The following is a 21,521-nucleotide window of genomic DNA, read 5'->3' as shown; positions in this document are numbered from 1 at the left end:
ATATCTGATCAGACTCAGACCAATACTGAAATGTTGTGCAAATCTGATGATTATTAAAAACAATCTCTATGTTCATCTCTCTGTTTTTTCACTTGAAGTTAGTAGTTGACCAAAGATATTTCATAGGATTAGCCTTTTTCAACTGGGTAAGTAACTAGATACAAAACTGAATGTGTCAGGGAGCCTATTTTGAGGTTAATTGAACCATGTATGTATTTAATGTACCCTCTGTCTTCCTTGTGGAAAACAGAAATTGCTCATAGATGGAGCTGGAATCTGATATCCTGTAGAGCTTATAATGCTTGAGTATGAAGGGATCTTAACATAAATAAGAGCCACTCCCAGTGTTATTAAAGGGGCTGAAGATGGGAGAGGTGAGACATCCCTCAGACATCTCACCCAACCCAGGCCCCGAGGGAGGCTAACATTGTAGCCAGTCCTGAGGGTTGTGCCTGAGAACTGCATTCATTCAGTGGCGTTGTGTTTAGCCAAGTTGTGGCGTCCGGTCCGCCGGTGTTTGAAAAGTGGAGTAGGTCCACTGGGTAAAAGGAGCCTTTGGGCTATCCTCTCATTCCTGTCATGCCCCTGCAGGCCAACTTGCCTCTTCTGCAGCGTGAGCTCCTCCACTGCGCAAGGCTGGCCAAACAAAACCCTGCCCAGTACCTCGCCCAGCATGAACAGCTGCTTCTGGATGCCAGCACCACCTCACCTGTTGACTCCTCAGAGCTGCTTCTCGATGTGAACGAAAACGGGAAGAGGCGAACTCCAGACAGGTGAGAGGGAGGAGGACCCCAGACCTGCAGTATGAGGACAGGTTTCATGTCATGTTTAAACTGCTGACCGACACCTCTTGCAAAATAATAAAAAGCTAGAGTGGCCATCTAGGGAATCTTGCTCTGGCCTGGGGTGTTACAGGGTGATGAGTCTCTGGCCTGTGTCAATTAGCTTTTTGTGCAGGTTAATCTTTGCTACTTGTAATTATTTTTTTTAAGTTTAATTGACCTACAACACATGATAGTTCCAGATGTACAATCTAGTGACTTGACTTTTCTATACATTACAAATGGTCACCACCACTGCTTGCAATATTAAAGGAAAAGGTAAAGATGAATGATATTCAGATATGCCAAGTGCCACTGATGGTTGTTAGACACACAGTCAATACAGGCATACCCTGTTTTATTGCACTTTATTGTGCTTCACAGATACTGCTTTTCTTTCTTTCTTTTTTCTTTTTCTTTTTTTTTTTTTTAAACAAATCGAAGGTTTGTGGCACTCTGCATGGAATTACTCTGTTGGCGCCATTTTTCCAATAGCATTTGCTCATTTTGTGTCTCTGTGTAATTCTGTGAGAATTTGGTAATTCTCACAATATTTCAGACTTCTTCATTATTATATTTGTTATGGTAATCTGTGGTCAGTAATCTTTAATATTAACCATTGTAATTGTTTTGGCATTTTTTACAAATAAAATATTTTTTAAATTAAGGTATATACATTTTTTTAAGACAGTGCTACTGCACACTTAAGAGACTACAGTATAGTGTAAACATAACTTTTATATGCACAGGGAAACTAAAAAAAAATTGTGTGACTGGCTTTATTGTGATATTTGCTTTACTATGGTGGTCTGCAACTGAACATACATTATCTCCAAGGGCATCTCTGTATTAAAATTATCGTTTACTATGTAATTCATCCCAACCACATATTTTACCCTTCAGTGTTAGGAAATTTGTTATTCTAAGTTTTCTCAAAACATGGTGGTTTTGAAATCTGGCCTAAGCACAATGCAGTAGCTATTTAATTTTGGTTTTTTTTTTTTTTTTTTTTTTTTTGCGGTATATGGGCCTCTCACTGTTGTGGCCTCTCCCGTTGCGGAGCACAGGCTCCGGACGCACAGGCCCAACGGCCATGGCTCACGGGCCCAGCCGCTCCGCGGCATGTGGGATTTTCCCAGACCGGGGCACGAACCCGTGTCCCCTGCATCGGCAGGCAGACTCTCAACCACTGCGCCACCAGGGAAGCCCCTTAATTTGGGTTTTAGATGAACGAAGAGAAAACTTCTGGGAAGCTAGATGGACTGAGTGAAGATTAGAGTTAAGTAATAGAACTTATAGATGACATTTTTGCTGAAAAATTTTATCAGTCAATATTCATTCTATCAGGTACTCTGCCCTAATAACTGAGAATTCTAAGAAATGTAAAATAAAATCCCTTCTCCATTAAACCTTACAAATTAGTTGTTGAATAAGGCATACACATGAAACTTCCAATGTACCTTACTAAAATAATTTTCCTGAATACCTCAGCCTCATATATAAATATTTTATAATCCAGGAATATAAAGTCTTATCAGCATCTTGCATAGTATTTGTAAAATATGGAGAATCTTAAAATGAAACTATATTCAGAAACTTATTTGTCATATGCTTTGTTTCCTTTTTCTACTTATCCATTCACTCTTTCTGCATTTTATCAGGGAACTGTAGACCAGCCTTTGAGAGGTTAACACCCACACAGATTCCTAGGAACTTATGATCCTTGGAGCTGCTCAGAGACATCTATCTGTGACCAACTTAGCTACCCTTAAATGTATAGTTGCTTTGCAAATCAGAATGTTATTAAAAGCCAGCCAGTTTACATACAGTTATTACATAATCCTCTGTTAAGCAGTTTTTATGCTACAATCTCTGGAATTTTTTTCCACTTGACATAGGATCTCTTAATAGTTTAAAATGCCTAAAACAAAAGATTAAACATTAGTTTACTTCTGACGTACTGTAGACCCACCTCCATACATGACCTACCAACAGTGCTACTTTCTTATTTTCGCAAGTTGTATTTCCATAGTCATATTTAAGCATTTAGTACTTTAGCTTTTAAAGGCAGCTGCCTAATCCAGGTGTCTGAGTGGTGTGTCCACATGATACTAAAAACCAAGAAGCAGCCCAAAGATAAATGATTCACATGTGTATTCCTATCTGATCCTAACCATTTATCCTGCAGGGAATCAGCACTACTTGCTGGTATTGAGATGTTTCAGGTCCATTTTTCCAAGATAGTGTGGTAAAGGAAATTAAGGAGAGACTAGATAGAAAATTGGGAAGAAGAACATTTACCTGTGTGGAGGAGAGGGTAACAGGGAAAGGTTTAGATAGCTGTGATAAATGTAAAGGTAATCCTAAAAGCAAAATTGGAAATGGACACAATCTATTCTAGAAACTCTAACTGCTAAGTAACCGTAACAGGCAGAATGAAAACTTGCTTTATCCACTTCTTTATATTCCCAGCACTTTCTCCACTGGTTCTTTCCCAGTGTTTCATACGTGAATATACTGTGACTTTAGACCTCCCTTGAACAGTGCTGAGGTAAGCCCTTGGCAATGTGCTAACACTGATATGGAAACTTCATATAAATTCCACAGAAAATCAGCATTTTTGTTTTGATGATCTGTAGCTGTGTGTGCATGCATGTTTACATTCAGTCAGGTAGAACTTTCTTAAAAGAGCCTTCAGTGCTCTTCTCCCTCTGGTTATCCATAGACAGTTGCTGGAGTCAGAATTCACACAGTTGCTCTTTGGGTGGAACATTCTTTTTCAAGTGGAACCCTGAAGTGTGCGTTATAATGGAAAGATGGCAAATGGATTTCCTTAGAGAGGAGGAAGGGTAATGAGAATATGTTGTGTAAATACATTTGTATCTTGTGGGAATTTGATCAGAGCCAAGAAAATATGGGCCTCTACTATTTCTTTGCATATATTTTCTGCATCTTGTTTGCATGTGCATTTTCCTCTTCTCTGGTTATTTATCTGTATATCCAGATCTACTATATGAAATTTTATAGAGTATGGAGCTGTTTGACAGCAGAGCTTTTTTTTGTTGTTTTACTGAATGTTTTGTTGGTGCATATGGTCTGACATGGATGAGCAGCCACGGTGAGATTTTGGAGTCTATTAAACTGGCTCATTAAAAAGATCAATCTGTTTCTGTAATAACACTGGGAACCATCAGTCACTAAAAGAGGGAAAAACTGACACCTGAGGAGAAAACACATTTTGATAATTTGTTCATGACATGTCACGAACAAAAGAGCGCTCTATATTTTGTTTACAACTTTGGGGCTTAAATTCTGTTATGATTGCTGATTTAATCTACTAAACAGTCCTCACGTATTTCAGGGATGGGTTTTGGCAAATGTAACTTCTCATCCTTAAATGTGATTGTCACTGGTTATATTTTTTCTTTTTTTAAGCATTACTTTTATTTACAGAGAAATGAATACTCTGGGAAAGTCTATGGATTTTTCTTTTTTTTTTTTTTTTCCTGTATGGAACAGTAAAATTTATTCTACTTCTTTTTAAAAAGAGATCTAGGGTGAGTCCCTGAACAACTCTACTAGATTTGTAGGTCTGTGGTAGAATAACTTAGAACCCAAATTAGAAAGAGACAATTTTCATTTAAAAATCGTGCTTTTTTTCCCCTAAAATATTAGAGAAAGTTAATAGAAAGTACTGATTTCTATTCTTTGTTCATATGTAAAAGGTTATTGTTTATCTTGCCATTTTATGATGGGAAAAGCTGAGGAAGGGAATACAAACCGTTTTTGGAGCTGATTAAATGAAGAGACCACTTTCAAACAGAGACTAGAAGTTGAGAGTCCTCTTTAAAACTGCTCACCATGATGGTCATGAAAACACAGTTTCAAATGGAGTGAGGAGGGAAAGAGCAGTTAGACAAAGACTGCATTTTTTTGAGACTACAAAATAGTTAAAAATTACTACGTTTAAAAGGATACTTTTTTGTTGTTAATTATCATTTGATGTCTTTTCTCACAGCTTTGATGTTGCAGCTTTTGTTATATTTGTCTTTAACATTGTGCTCTCTCCTGTCATGCCGATTTTCTGACTCAGAATCTTCCTGGCTTAAATCAAATCGAATGATCATTGGTTTTGTATGTGTAACACTGTCTCCAGTGCCTTCCTCCCTGTTTCAAGTGATTTATTTTAAATATTAATCCCCTTCATCTATCTATCTATCTCTATATCTCTATATTTTATATAATCATTTTATTGTAATTATGCTTTAAATTACTCTCAGTTTAACACATCTTGGTTTTTATTATGAAGGCCACATGGTTGCATTAATATGTATGTCCTCCACCCCCAATTATTAAAGATTATTTTCTAAAAAGATTTTCTTGAGCTTTAGAAGTATGTAATTTGTTAGCTGGGAGCAATCTTATAGATTTACGAGGCCAGTCCTTTATCTTGAGAAAACTAAGGACGAAAGAACTTGCTTAAAGTTACAGAGCTTCTTAGTGGAGAAATTTACCTACCTGAAATCTTCCAGTTGCACAAAATATGATTTAATGTGCAGAATGTAAACAAGGAAAGCTTAACTGAGAATTGTGTATTTTTCCCTCCTTACTTTCCCTCATTTGTTTTTTCTCTGTAATTGCTCATGTGGGCAAATGCAACAGTATAATAATCTGAGGTTTCATAAATTTTTATACTGATAGAGGATTCACAGTAAGCCAGATTTCCTGGCTTAATGAGTAAACTAGAAAACACTGAATGTTGGAGGGTCATAAGGCAGTCATTTTGAAACCGTGTTGGTTGAATGTATAAGATTTGTCAGCAAAGCACACACCAGCTGAACCTATTAAGTCCATTTTTCCTTTTCTGCAAAATGAATGAGATTTCAATATTTTTGTCTTTCTAAAGAGAAAAGATAGGGGCACTTTATAAGGAATTGTAGGGACTTCCCTGGCAGTCCAGTGGTTAAGACTCAGCACTTCCGATGCAGGGGGTGCGGGTTCAGTCCCCGATCTGGGAACTACAATCCCACATGTCGCACGGCATGGCCAAAAGAAAAAAGAAAAGTTATAAGGAATTGTAGAATTAATTGACTATGCAAATAAGAATTAAATTTTTATTATCTGCTGCATTCAGTTTTCTGTGAAAAAATATAAGAGATTTACATTATATTCACACATTCTTGTTTTGTGTTGCATTTTTTAATGCATTCATCAGTTTCAAGAAGAGAGTAATCATCCCTGTAGAAATGATTTTTTTTTTTGTATTAGTCATATCAATTGTGGAGGCTTCTAGTGAAATTGCATTAAGTTGCATTTACATGATAAGAAAGATTGTGTGGCTGTAGAGAACATTTTGGTCTCCACACTCCAGCCTCAGCGTAAACTTGCTAGCCTTATTTTTGCTGCTCTACTAGGGTCTGGCTCTGCTGAACATTGTTCATGCCTTAGTCTGTATTCTGACTGATGGTTTCTGTTCTTTGCCCTAGTTCTTGTATATAATAATTCTATTCATACTTGGCAGGCTAACTCAAGACAGGTTCTACTATTTGAATGAAGGCTTCCCAATCATGAATATTATAATAATGGTTACTATTTACTGAGCACTTAAGATGTGCCAGGCCCATGCTAAATAATTTACATATGAACACACAGCACTTATTTCCTGACAGTCCTATTGCATAGGTTCAGGCTGGCTGGATAATATGTCTGAGGTCACATGGCTTGTAAGAGGCACTGATGGGATTCTAAACCCTAGGTTCTCTGACTTGAATGCCCACGCTCTTATAACTATGTTTGTAATACCCCAGCCTCTGAACGCCTCAGCTTGAAAAATAAGTGCTTTGGTTAAGTTGTTGAATGCCAAATATGTGTTAGGCTCTTTATGTAGAGTCTCTCATATAGACCTCTCAGTAGCTCAGAAATAATTGCCCCTATTCTGTGACTCATAGAGATTCAGCCTCCTCAGTTCATATGGCCAGCAAATAGCAGAGCCAAAATTTGAAGCCAACTCCATAGCCCCTGCTCTTTCAAATGTAGTGATCTTTTCTCCTTCTGATCTCCCATAGCACTTTTTACTCTTTTTTTTGGTAGTTGCTGGGTTCAGGTCCTGCATAACAGTATAGAAGTCTTGTACCACTAATTAAACTGGGTTTATGGTAAAAAATTTCTCGCTAACACACTTCCAAAAAGCATTTAAGTCTACTACTAAACGATAATCTTAGGAGGGTGTTGGGGATCATGTCTTGCTTACTTTTGTATGTCCAGTAAAGCTCAGGATAGTGCATGTTACACATACCAGCTATCTAAAACAAAACAAAGCAAAACACCACAAACACAAAACAACAACAACAAAACACTAGTTGAACAAATAAATATTCAAAATTAAACTTAATACAATCGTTTTTAGTAGTATAGCAAATGGCCCTCTCCCCTAAGAGTTTTTTTGCTTTCTTGTTTACTTTCTTTCTATCATTTTAAAAGATGTGTCTCTGAAACACCTACAGCCGTGAAAGCAGCCAGGAACAAAGTGCCATGATTGATTCATTAAAAAGAAAAAATTAGAGGTCTCCAGTTGAAATGTGTAGATGACAGATTAGAATAAGAAAGCGTAGTTCCACAGGCTAGAAAGCCCAGAAATAAACCCACACACATGTGGTCACCTTATCTTTGACAAAGGAGGCAAGAATATACAATGGAGAAAAGACAGCCTCTTCAATAAGTGGTGCTGGGGAAACTGGACAGCTACATGTAAAAGAATGAAATTAGAACACTTCCTAACACCATAAACAAAAAAACTCAAAATGGTTTAAAGACCTAAATGTAAGGCCAGACACTATAAAACTCTTAGAGGAAAACATAGGCAGAACACTCTATGACATAAATCATAGCAAATTCCTTTTTGACCCACCTCCTAGGGAAATGGAAATAAAAACAAAAATAAACCAATGGGACGTAATGAAACTTAAAAGCTTTACACAGCAAAGGAAACCATAAACAAAACGAAAAGACAACCCTCAGAATAGGAGAAGATATTTGCAAATGAAGCAACTGACAAAGGATTAATCTCCAAAATTTGCAAGCAGCCCATGAGCTCAATATCCAAAAACAAACAATCCAAAAATGGGCCCAAAAATAGAACTACCGTATGACCCAGCAGTCCCACTACTGGGCATATACCCTGAGAAAACCATAATTCAAAAAGAGACATGCACCACAATGTTCATTGCAGCACTATTTACAATAGCCAGGACATGGAAGCAACCTAAGTGTCCATCCACCGATGAATGGACAAAGAAGATGTGGCACATATATACAATGGAATATTACTCAATCATAAAAATAAATGAAATTGATTTATTTGTAGTGAGGTGGATGGACCTAGAGTCTGTCATACAGAGTGAAGTAAGTCAGAAAGAGGAAAACAAATGCCATATGCTTACACATTCATATGGAATCTAAAAAAAATAAATGGTTATGAAGAACCTAGGGGCAGGACAGGAATAAAGACGCAGATATAGAGAATGGACTTGAGGACACAGAGAGGGGGAAAGGTAAGCTGGGACGAAGTGAGAGAGTGACATGGACTTATATATATTACCAAATGTAAAATAGACAGTGGGAAGCAGCCGCATAGCACAGGGGGATCAGCTTGGTGCTTTGTGACCACATAGAGGGATGGGTTAGGGAGGGTGGGAGGGAGACACAAGAGGAGGTGATATGGGGATATTTGTATACATAAAGCTGATTCACTTTGTTATAAAGCAGAAACTAACACACCATTGTAAAGCAATTATACTCCAATAAATATGTTAAAAAAAATCTACAAACAATGAATACTGGAGAGGGTGTGGAGAAAAGGGAACCCTCCTGCACTGTCGGTGGGAATGTAAATTGATACAGCCACTATGGAGAACAGTATGGAGGTTCCTTAAAAAACCAGGAATAGAATTACCATGTGACCCAGCAATCCCACTACTGGGCATATACACTGAGAAAATCATAATTCAAAAAGATACATGTACCGCAATGTTCATTGCAGCACTATTTACGATAACAAGGGCATGGAAGCAACCTAAATGTCCATCAACAGGTGAATGGATAAAGAAGATGTGGCACATATATACAATGGAATAGTACTCAGACATAAAGAGGAACAAAATTGAGTTATTTGTAGTGAGGTGGATGGACCTAGGGTCTGTCATACAGAGTGAAGTAAGTCAGAAAGAGAAAAACAAATACCATATGCTAACGTATATATATGGAATCTAGAAAAATGGTACTGATTAACTTAGTGGCAGGGTAGGAATAAATACGCAGATGTGGAGAATGGACTTGAGGACAAGGGAAGAAGAGGCTGGGACGTAATAAGAGAGTAACATTGAGGTACGTACACTACCAAATGTAAAATAGATAGCTAGTGGGAAGCTGCTGCATAGCACAGGGAGATCAGCTTGGTGCTTTGTGACAACCTAGAGGGGTGGGATAAGAACAGTGGGAGGGAGGCTCAAGGTGGGGGATATGGGGATATATGTATGCCTATAGCTGATTCAGTTTGTTGTACAGCAGATACTAACACAACATTGTAAAGCAATTATACTCCAGTAAAGATGTATTAAAAAAAAAATGTGGTTCCAGACAGCAGGAGCAGTAGCAACTGAATACTTCAGCAGTGGTCAGAAATTAGTGAAGACAAGGGGACGGCCGCTCCCAGTCAGTCTGAATGTTCAGCAGATGGAGAGCTACAGGGACATGTGCCTGAAGGTTTCCACCTTCTCCTTGCGGGAGGAAGGCTCTGGGAACCCACATACTGTAATCCTTAAGGGTCCAGGTATCTTGTTTTTGTCTGGAGGGGCCAACATCTACCTGCATCTATCTTATTTACTCCAGAAGGTGTTAGCCTGCTTCTCAGGAAGTTATCTCCTAGGTTGTGGTTTAGCAATAGAGAGATGGAAGGCACTTCTTTCCATGTGGCCCAGTAGTGTTGGTCCTGTGTCACTCAGTGCTTTGTTTTTCACCATCTGAACATCCCACTTCCTGCAGGGTGATATTTCTCCAAACATAGAAATCCCCACAGGTTGTCCATGAAGAATTAGGTTTGATTTTCTTTTTAAGGAAGCAGGGGAATTTGTAATGTATTTAGTTTCAGATACATTATTCAATACCAATATAGGGTGTTATATAAAATTCTTATCTAAACTCACCTATTTCCTAAAAGTTCCTGAAGAGACCTTTTACTGAGTTGTGTTTTGAAAGTACGATGCCCTAAATGACCACTCCCCCGCCCTTTAATTCAGTGTCTAGTCTTTCTGTGGAAGCCTTAACAAACTGCATGTGTTAGAAAAGGGAAGGAAGCTTTGTTTAAGATTAAGTTATTAATGTCTTTGGGCTTTACTTTAACAGAACTGTCACCTCCTGAGATTTAGATATATGCTTCTTTCTAAAATAAAAAGTAAAGAATTGTGTTTTTTTTTTTAAAGACTCAGCCAGCATCTCAGCCCTGGTTCTGGCTGAGATGCCTGCAGAGTAAGACAAGGGCATGATAAGGCCAAGATAATGTGTCCTGGGGTACGGCAGAAGGACCTATGCCAGAGAAGCTTATGAGACCATCAGCAGGACTTTTTTTGGGAGAAGAAAGTTATAGAGTGACTTCCAAGTTTCTACTTTGGTGGCTAAGTAGAAGGTGGCATAATTGACTGGTGCAGGAAGTACCAGAGAAAGACAAGGTCCGTTTAGACATGTGCCGTTTGAAATACATGTGGTCAGTCAGAGAAGTCAGCACCTAAGGCATGTATTTATTTGTAACAGGACTAATATCAGAATTTTTAAGTTTCTTCCTTGCCATTCTCAGGTTTATTATGCTGTACCAATTTGCCTTTCCTTAGAACAATCTATTAGTGCTGTTTTCCCCACTTAAAATACATTTTAATCGAGAAAAAAAACTTATGTCTGTTCCTGTCATGTAAGAAATTGATTGGTCCTTTTATTCTAGTTATTGCCACGATCTTAATAATTTCTTTCTTCATTCTTCCCCATTTTCATGTTACTAAGGAATTGTCAGTACATACTAGCCTATTATGACATTTAAAATATTTTAGATAGAGGAAAGTTTTTTTAAAAGTTTGCTTCCTTTCTCAAGTAAGTCAGTTTACAGCCTCTGTTTTGAGGAGCTGAGAGAGAACAGCCTGAAGTGGGGTAAGGTGTAAATTAGGTTGTCTCTTAAGTGTTTTGTTTTTTTTTTAAACATGTATTGTTTCCTATCAGTTTCATTTTACTGGGCAGGAAACTGAAGCCAGCTTATCTCAGGGTCACACAGCTGAGTCCTGAGCAGTCTTCTACTCTTAGGACTTCAGACCCTGAGAGAGAAGTGATTGGGATCTAATTGTTGAAGTAGTTAGGTTATATTCAGGAAAATTTCTCCTGGAAGGGAGATAGAATATAAAAAACAAACCAAAAAATGCCTTCTAGAAACCCATGAGACATGACAGACTTCCCACTAGAATTTGAGTTATTTTGAGAGTATGCTGGTATGGGACAATGAAAAGTATTTGTTAGTTTTGCCTAATACATTTTGAGAAGGCAAGAAACATTCAGACTTGGAATTTGCCCCCAAGCAAATGAGGTTTTAGATAGTTTTAGGCATTTCTAAGAAGCAGACAAACAAATAGCAATTAAGTTGTTTTGGTTAGCTTTCCAGACATACATCCTTTGAATAGGGTTGGCTTTATAGGTAGACATGAGTGCTTGGAGGAAGCACAGGGAGACTTCTCATAACTATTTATGTGGGCCGTTTGAATGCTTTGCTGCTGAAATATACCTACCTCTGTGAGGTGATGAGCTTTATTGTTTCAATAGCTGCAAGAGTGATAAGACCCAGAATAGGGACTGTCACTGCAAGGACGTGATAGAAATGACAGGACAGACTCAGGAGCTAGCCCTGCTTTTTAGGACATTACTGTCCTTGCTTTAGGAGGGAAAAAAGCTTCAATACAGGCTCATTGAAGTAATAGCACTGATCAGAGGATTGATCTGACAGCAAAGATAAATAACGTATCTAACTACTTTGAAAATAGTAAGAATTCTTCCAGTGTTGAATGTTCTTGTTATCTTTGAACAAGGAGACACAAAACCAGTAAGTTGAGTTGGTTTGACACAATTGGATCAAAGATGTTTTGATATTTAGAAATGTTTTGATGTTTATATATTTAGGCTGCTATAAGGTATTTAGAGAATATTTTCTATTTTTGCACGAAAAAGTTATACCCCACTTATAATTATTATAAAATATTGGCTATATTCCCTGTGCTGTACAAATGACATTTAGAAATAAATATAGAATAACTGAATTGCAGAGTTTTCAAACTAAAAGGGACCTCAGAAATTATCCTAGTCCAGTGGTTTTCAAACTTGATTTTAGCAGCTTTTTCCTTCAAAAATGAAACCTTAGGTGGAACCTCAACTTTTAAAATAGATAAGAATGATAAGTGGGTTCCTCTGGCCCTTTAAATCTTGATTGTTTGGGGTAAAAGCTCTTTATTGCCCGCAGAATCCCTAAGCACCTCAAGTGGCACAGTTTGAAAACCACTGATCTAGTCCAACCCTTTCATTTTACAGATGAGCAAACTGAGGTCCAGAGAGGTTAAGTGACTTGCCCAAGGTCACACAGCTAGTCGTGGAAGAGCCAGGACTAAATCTCAGGTCTCTTGATTCCCAGTCCAGTGCTCTTTCCACTACACCACACTGCCAGTAAGGTAGGTGCTGTGTTGACATTATATTCATAGCTACTAATAGTCTTCAGTATTTTCCAACTGATTTATGCTGAAAATGTTTATGCATTGAATGTTCAAGTGTATTATTCAGAAATGTGCAGGATATGGAAATACAGATTAGAATCACATAAATATCCTCTTAGAAGATATATATCTAGAATGTTTCCATTCACTTTTAAAAATTATTTTGAAGCAGTGCATTGTGACGTTTGAGACATTTTAGTCTGGTCAATGATCAATACGTACGGAGTCAGAATATTTTACTGTAGACACTTTGACAGGAGCAGCATTGAGACTTCTGTTTGACACCCCCATGGGGACCATGCCCTGCTGGCATTTCCAGTGTTGGACAGTCTCCTGGCTCCAGAACATCTTTCACCAGCATGTATTGGACATGTATTCATTTCCCATTGAACTCTGCAGTTTCCCTCAGTTCTTAGTGTGCCTGTACCTTCTATCTCTAACTCCTCTGTCCTTTATAATCTGATGTATGTGTGCAAATTGTCACTGGGGCTCTACCCTAAAGGGACATAAAGGGCGATTCATTGTAGAATCCTCTAGCCCCTAATGATCTCTGTTGTCAAGTCAGTTTCCATTCAGATCCCTCCAGTTTTATCAGACAAAGACTATCCCTGGGCACTAGGAAAGTGGGAAAAGTGTCTAAAGTATCTAAACCAAACCAACCTAAAATCAAAAAAAAAGGTGTGCAGATGGAAATTCCCTGGCAGTCCAGTGGTTAGGCACTGCCATGGCCTGTGTTCGGTCCCTGGTCGGGGAACTAAGATCTCACAAGCCACACGGCAAGGCCAAAAAAAAAAAAAAAAAAGCACGCAGAAATCTGTAGCTACTGTGATTTAGTAGAATTCTTATGGGGAAATTTCCCAGGGAAAATAGATGCTGCCACTGGTCTAAGGATAGAGAGCTGGTCTTGTGAGGAGAGCCAGCTACTAGGTAAAAAATTAGTTTGGGAGCTGTGCTTGCAGTCAAAGTGGAGGTGATGCATTCCTATCTCACAGACTACATTGAGTTCATCTCTTAGAGATACGTTCAGTCAGAAAGTATTTCTTTAACCCTACTTCTGTTTGAGAATCTAGGAGCAGTTATCAGGTCTCATTTATAGAATGTGTTCCTTCTGAAAGACAAGTACAGTTTTGTGTATCACATGATGAAATGCAGTCAGGGTGTGCATACCCTGCCTGAAGATCTCATGACTTCAGACAGGTCACTTGTGCTCTCTGGGCGTGTGTTTCCTCAACTTTGAAAGAAAGGGGTTCGCCCCAATCTTTCTTCTAATCCCAGCTAGCTCTGTATGACTGCTGATTGATTATCTTGGTAGCCCAAGGTAATGTCAGTCCCAGACATTACATTGTTTTATTGCATTAATTAAGTTAATTAATTCAGTTTGATCGGTGCTTTCTAATAGAACTTTCTGATATCATGGAAATGATCTGTATCTGTGCTGTCCAGTACCATAGCCACTAGCCACGGTGGCGATTACACTTGCAATGTGGCTATTGCTACTGAAGAGCTGGCTTTTAAACTTTATTTAATGTTAATTCACTTTTTTAAATATAAATTTATTTATTCATTTATTTAATTTTTGGCTGCATTGGGTCTTCTTCGTTGCTGTGTGTGGGCTTTCTCTAGTTGAGGCGAGCGGGGGCTACTCTTGGTTGCGGTGCGTGGGCTTCTCATTGTGGTGGCTTCTCTTGTTGCGGAGCACGGGCTCTAGGCGCACGGGCTTCAGTAGTTGTGGCACGCGGGCTCAGTAGTTGTGGCTCGCGGGCTCTAGAGCACAGGCTCAGTAGCTGTGGCGCACGGGCTTAGTTGCTCCGCGGCACGTGGGATCTTCCCGGACCAGGACTCGAACCCATGTCCCCTGAATTGGCAGGCGGATTCTTCACCACTGCGCCACCAGGGAAGCCCTGCTAATTCACTTTTAATTTAAGCAGCCACATGTGGCTACTGTATTGAACAACACAGCTCATAGATGTCCTCTGACACGGAAGTCAGACACAGCTTGGATCGGTGCAATAGGTATACCTGAAGAATTCACCAAAAGAGTGATGCTGTTGTACCTTGATGAATCTTCACCAAATACAGTTGATCCAAGGGTAATTTGTTAGAAATCAAGTGTTTGCTTTTGAATGAAAATGTTATCTGCAGGGCGGAGATCAGGCTTCCTCTTATTTGTGACAGAACCACATGAACTTCAACTGAAAGATGTTTGCTAATTGGATGAGAAATGGAACATTTTCTCCTGTGCAGTCATGTGATCATTTAGGCCTCAGCGTGGGTTTTAGTGAATTCCCACAGGTCTAGGAAGCTGAGTTTAGAAAGTTTCTGGCCAGTAAAAGAATATTCTGTTTATATTACAAGTTCAAATGTGAGTGTCCAAACTATGCTGGTTTCTGAGTACATTATGAAACAAACTCTTTTTCTTCCTCCCTCAGAACCAAAGAAAATGGCTTTGACAGAGAGCCTTTGCACTCAGAACATCCAAGCAAGCGACCATGCACTATTAGCCCAGGCCAGCGGTACAGTCCAAATAATGGCTTATCCTACCAGCCCAATGGCCTGCCTCACCCCACCCCTCCTCCACCTCAGCATTACCGTTTGGATGATATGGCCATTGCCCACCACTACAGGGACTCCTATCGACACCCCAGCCACAGGGACCTCAGGGACAGAAACAGACCTATGGGTAAGACTGAAGGATCTCTTCACTTCTTATGGGACTGTATGCTTCAAGACTTGCATCATTACTTCTCAGCTAAACTTGAGGCTTGATATCTGTGATGGGGTAAAAATTCCCTTTCTTTATGTAGTGTCTCCTTTATGAGAAAACTTTGTTGGTATTACTGTGTCCTTTAACAGCTGTGCTTTCTCTCTCTTAATTACTTATGTTCTTTGTGACAGCAGGTTATTATTTTTTGGGGGGGCATCTAAATACAACCTCCTGAACTGTATTAACATACGCAAAACAAGTTTTTAATTTTTTTTTAATATGAGGGATTTCGTATGTAGTTAGTCTGCCACAAGTATTTTTAAAAAATTAGTTTCTTTCATTGTATCTTTTATTTCAGATAGTCTCAAAGTTCATTTGGAGTTTTTCCAGTCTCTGTGATAGTTTGTATTTGAAAAATACAATATGGTATTATTATGTCTGTGGTTTAAGTCAACAGATGTTCTTTGAGGAAAGATTTAGTACTTTTTTTTTTGTTTTCCAACTTAGAAGTGTCAGTGATTCAATTTAGTGTTGACAATTTAGTGTCAAAGATCAGAATACCAAAGAAGGGAATGAGTTTGGGTAAATACGTGTTCTGTTTGCCTGTGTTCATTCCTTCTTTGCATAAAACTGTTGGAAGTGAAGCATTTAGGAGATACTGTCTTCTAAAGAACAGGTGCTCACCATGAAAAATGAGAAGGAAGACGAATAGGTAAGTTTTGATACATGATCAGTGTTTGAGGTGATAGTATTAGAGCACTGTTCCTGTTCCTGGAGCTTCTTGAATTCTTGATTTTTGGTGAGTCAACCTAGTGATAAACTGAGAGCAATAGTCAGCCCTCTTTCTTGTCTTTTTCTGTCCCCTGAATCCATGCTGTCCAGCAGCAGGACTGCCTTTACCTCTTAGCTAGCTGCTGACAAACTTCCCTGACATGGAACCGTTTGGTGGGCAAGATACTGGAAGCAGCACAGGACGAAGTCCAAGTAGAAAAGCAGAACACAGAGCTGAGGGCACAGAACTTGGGGAGCACGGCTAGTTCCCTGCCTGAGTAGTAGGACAATGGTTTTTTTAGCCACAGGCAGAGAGCGTGTGGTGAGCAGAGATTTATGTTAGACTTCTAGCTAGGTTAGTAGGACATAGGGGCTTCCATATGTAGGGTCTTTTGCTTGAAAACACAACCCTCCAAATGTTTAGAAAACAGAAAGGGAGAGTCAGGTTGAGGGGAGGGGCGATGGAGGCCCTGGATGTGAGATAGTAAAACAGTAGTTTCACTTCCCCACAACATCATTTCTACATTTATATAGTGTGTCAGACAAATGGCTAAGCATATAATTTGTGCTTTCTTAATAACCAATCTGTCTAATGTTCTCTCAGGTGCCATTTAGAAAAGCTCTCAAAAATGGTTATGTTATTTCTCAGTCTGGACTGATATCTTGACCCTGAAATCAAATGCGATAACAGCTCCCTTCAAAGCAAAAGCCTTGCCATTTATTTATGACTAATGCCCTCAAACCATGATTGCTTGTTTTCAAATAGAAGTGGAGTTACCAGGTCATTGTAAGACCAACTCAAGTTACCCCACTTTGTAAGTGCTAGGAAATGGCCTATTTCTTAGGCAGCAGATTATGTTTTATGAAATATTAGTTCCAGTACACTACAGAGTAATCAACAAGGAACTAATTATGCTTATATTCAATGATTATGTTTTCATCTAGTAATATAAAATATTCCTTTATGGGTTATATCTGTACCCACTGGTTTCATGTGATTTTTTTATCAGACCATGTTCCTTACCTTTTAATTATATTAGCTTATAAAACTAATAGTGGTAATCTTTATGAATATATACAACTACTTAACTGTCCCTGAAGTCTGGCATAGTTTAGTATGTGTTAAAGTAAAGTAAAACCTTGACGTATGAGTAACACATCATGGTGTTACATCAGGCTGCCATTTTGAGAATATAAAAATGGTCATAAATGTATACTTAGTCTGGTACGATTTATAAATGTCTATTATATGTAGAGACATATTTGCAGAGACGTGTACTCACTAGAATCTTTTAATAAAATAATTTTACAGGCAGCATTAGTTTATAAATAAACTTAGAGTTTCAGCCTAGTTAGGAATTGGGTAAGACTCAACATTAGTGTCAGATTGCCCACAAATGAAAATGTGTTTTAATGAGTCTGAACTGCTTTCCCCTAGTACATCCCTCTGGTATTATGGATATAAATAAAAATTGTGTGGTGATGAATATATAAGTATCTGAAATAGAAAAATTAATAAATGTAAAAATTTGAGTCGTTTTATTTTTTTATTTTTAAAGATTTGGCTGTATCCAACAAATGACCTTCAGAGTTCAAAAGCAGCAAACATATGAGACCTGTATTTTTTCACCAAGTACTTGGGCTCAAACATGTTTCTAATGTACTTATTATTTTTCTGTTGTTGTTAAATGAGATGATGCTTAGCACTGTTCCACAAATGCTGTTATCCCATTAGCCACAGACATCCTATTGCTTGCTAATATTATTCCCGGTGGTAGAGCTCATGTCACTATTGATTTAATCTGCTGAATTTTTGAAACTTTTAAGACCTCTGAAGTTCTTGGTCTTTATATAGGCCAATATAGTAAGAAGACTCCATCATGAATCTTAACACCGCATTCATATCTTTATCACTCTCCAGTTGTTTTCTGTGATGACTCATTTCAGTGGTAGTGTTTTTTCCCTAAAACACAGGCAAAAAATAAGTCAACAAAAATAACATATTTGCAAACATTTCAACTTGAAATTGTCACAACAGAGAAATAACTAAATATTACTCTTCTCCAATGTCTTTTCTATTATGCAAATTATTAAAGCTTATTTGCAATTTTACTTTTTTACCAATAGGTGGCATTGACAATTTTAGCTTTAAAAATGTATTTCAGAATATATTCTAATTGGAGAGGAATGGTGCAGTGTTTTATATTTAGCTTTTAATTTAGTCTGAGAAAGCTGACATGTATGTGTTCACTTCCATCAGCTATAAATTAAATTGTATTTTCATGGTTGGCTGAAAAAAGTCATATGACTCATTATCTTTATTTCACTAAATCAGCTACAAGGGGATTTCTAACCATTCAGATTTCACAAAAAGTGGAATGCAGTGTCTCATAACTTTTATTGTCATTTAACTCCTATATAACTCCCTCAGAAAAAGAGCCTACGTGTCTATAGAAGCCTAAACCATGTCAAGCTTAATTTGCTATTCAGAGTAACAGTGAGAACTGGCAACCAAAATAAATAGTTTTAATTGTTTAAAATGGAAAATCTTGCCATAGCCTAGTGCCTTTCCTTGATAGTAGAACATGAGGTGTTCTACACAATTTGTTAGAAGAGCCACACGTTTCTAGGTATCTCTGATTAGACCCTTTCTTTCACCCTGTCCCTTTAGGAAGACACATTTATTTTTTATTTTGATGAGCATCCTGGCTAATTGCTCATGTTCGTTACTATTGTTCTCACTTGGTAAGTGTTTCCTTATTACCTTTTCATGGTAGCATCTTAACTGTGATGCTAAAGAGCATTAATATTTATGCTGTGGACTACAAATTAGGATTTTTAGTTTCTTAGCTTGGATTTATGGTATTTGTCCAAAATTATATCTGGTATGTTGATTTTGTTTTCATAGAGGATGTCCAATTTATTTTTATTTTTTACTTTTTGATAAATTGAATGAGTATATTTTGCTTTTATGTTATGCAAGCCCTCTCTTCATGGCCTAATTTTATCATGAAGGTGCATGTAATAGGATTGTGTTCATTTATACGATGCTGAAATGTGGAATAGTTTTACCATGATTGTTTTAGAAAAGCATATCCCTATTCATATAAAACAATTTATGCTGTCTTCGTTTTTAATGCAGGTAAGCCACACTTTGAAACCACTTAATGTATACTTGTGGTTTCTTGTATTTATTAAGATTCAGGATATATTTATATTTTCACTTAGGGAACATTATATGGATAACTGGCTCAGGGCTTGGTATCTCCTCATGTGTAAAAGAAATGGTTCTGACCAGATGACCTCTAAAATTCCTTCTAGTTTTCTAACATTTTATCATCCTATAAGAGACCCATGAGGTAATTCTGAATCTGAATATGACTCATGCCTCCGTTCAAAAATCGAATATATTTTCACATCGTTTAGTTTGCCCACATAGTCTTTGCTAAATGCCTATGTGCATATGGATTATGTCCTTAATGTTTTAGGGTGATTCAACCTTCTTTATATTTATAGGGTTGCATGGCACACGTCAAGAAGAAATGATTGATCACAGACTGACAGACAGAGAATGGGCAGAGGAATGGAAACACCTTGACCATGTAAGATGTTGGTAATCATTTCAAAAAATGTTTTGAAAACAGCTGGAGCGAGGTGACATGATAAAAGTGTGGGGATGCTTTGAAGGTATTTCCTGCCATCCTTGAAAAAGTAATAAATGAGAATGTTTAAAGTAGAATATAGGATTTGATTTCTAAATTGATATCAAGGCCACTTATATAAGAGAAGTGTTTAGATCATGGAAAGGATTCCCTAAAGCCAGATCAGTGGGCTGCTGTTTTATTTGTAGAGAGTTATTTAGTTTATCCAGTAATGAGATTAGTATTTGGAAAGATGGGTTTACTTCAGCTGAAATCTCCCTGTCATGCCTCCCACATTTTATTCTCATTCCTATTGAGTTAACTCATCTATTGGATCTCTGTGTCAAATCTAACCTTTGAAAATATTAGAGGGAAGCCTTCAGAATAAAATAGCATTCTTCATTGTCCTAAAATAGTTTGTTTCACTACCCACCAAAGTCTTTGAGTTGTGGTGATTGATATATCCTTCCTTTCTCCCCCTGCCCATTTCTCCCATAGCTGTTAAACTGCATAATGGACATGGTAGAAAAAACAAGGCGATCTCTCACTGTACTAAGGCGATGTCAGGAAGCGGACCGGGAGGAATTGAATTACTGGATCCGGCGGTACAGCGATGCCGAGGACTTAAAAAAGGGCGGCAGCGGTAGCAGCAGCCACTCCAGGCAGCAGAGTCCTGTCAATCCAGACCCAGTGGCGTTAGGTATCTTTTCTTCAGATGGACATATTGAACAGATACTTCTTATGCTATTAATGCTGATTTTATTTTTAACTCGTCTTTTCAAAAATAAAGGCTATACAGGGAATTGTAGAACAATAAACACTTTATATCCTCAAATATGTCTTGTCTGTTAGGCAGATTGGCATAGAAAGAGGTAGTTACAAAAATTAAACTCCTTTTCGAGGTTAATGTTTTGGGCTTATGACACAACTTCAAAGCTGGACCAGAATTTCACATGAATCACTAAAATGCGTGCTCCTTCATAAAACAGCTCTTTGGACCCTGTCTCCAAGCTGCAAAGACAAAATCTCTGGGAGTGGGCTTGGAGCTTCTAGCAAGCTCTCTGGGGAATTCTGCTGCACCCTAGTGTTTGAGAGTAATTTATCTCAAAACCCTTCCAGGAAGAGACCTAAGGGCTCTATAGTTTGCCCACTGCCACTTGAAAATTAGTGATAGAGATGTAGCTCTTCCATGACCTTAACTTAGATTGCTTAACTGTGATTTTATTAATTCTAGTAACTTACAGGACTATTAATATAACCATGCTTTAGAAATTGAATGCATACATGTAGCCGTATTTAGTATTGAGATTTGGGAATTGTTGGGGTTATAAATAGAATGTAATCCCAAGTATATGGAAAGAAAATTTGAACCTGAAATAATTTTTGAGTGGCCTGTGGACTTTTTCCTAAATTAATAATAAGCTACTGTCATTTACGTTGCTGGCCACTACTTGTATATACAGTCTGAGTCAACTTAATGGAGATGGATTTGTGTTGACCCCTGTTCTCTCATCTCATTTTTCTTATGTGTTTAGCCCCACACCTGCTACCTAGCTTAGGTTAGGGTACAGTCCATGCTGTAAAAACAAAACTAATTACCTGTGTGCAGATTAAGCTGGTGACTTTGGCCTCATTATCATCCATGGCTGATTATCAAATATTTAAAACTTGAAGTATATTATCTGGCTATTGATCACGTTATCTTTTTTATTAAAATGATTCCTAGTCAATAAAGTTTCCTTTGCACTTAGGTTCCTGCTAATCCCTGAATGCTGAATGTCTGTTGCCATAATAA

The 21,521-nt window shown here is 37.9% G+C and overlaps 1 protein-coding gene across 7 annotated transcripts in view; it reads left to right on the top strand.

Annotated features, from left to right (window-relative positions):
• RUNX1T1 (RUNX1 partner transcriptional co-repressor 1) overlaps positions 1-21,521 on the top strand; it is a 139,184-nt gene that overhangs the window by 91,071 nt on the left and 26,592 nt on the right. For all 7 annotated transcript variants that reach the window (XM_060115454.1, XM_060115453.1, XM_060115456.1 and 4 more), the window contains 4 exons: positions 592-773; positions 15,040-15,290; positions 19,602-19,687; positions 20,225-20,426. In XM_060115454.1, the coding sequence (XP_059971437.1) occupies positions 592-773; positions 15,040-15,290; positions 19,602-19,687; positions 20,225-20,426 (721 nt within the window). The remainder of the gene's footprint in view (positions 1-591; positions 774-15,039; positions 15,291-19,601; positions 19,688-20,224; positions 20,427-21,521) is intronic.

Source organism: Mesoplodon densirostris, chromosome 13 (assembly GCF_025265405.1).
Source record: "Mesoplodon densirostris isolate mMesDen1 chromosome 13, mMesDen1 primary haplotype, whole genome shotgun sequence".
Taxonomy (NCBI): Eukaryota; Metazoa; Chordata; class Mammalia; order Artiodactyla; family Ziphiidae; genus Mesoplodon; species Mesoplodon densirostris.
The sequence above is the reverse complement of the archived record's forward strand: the minus strand, read 5'-3'. Positions and strand labels throughout refer to the sequence as shown.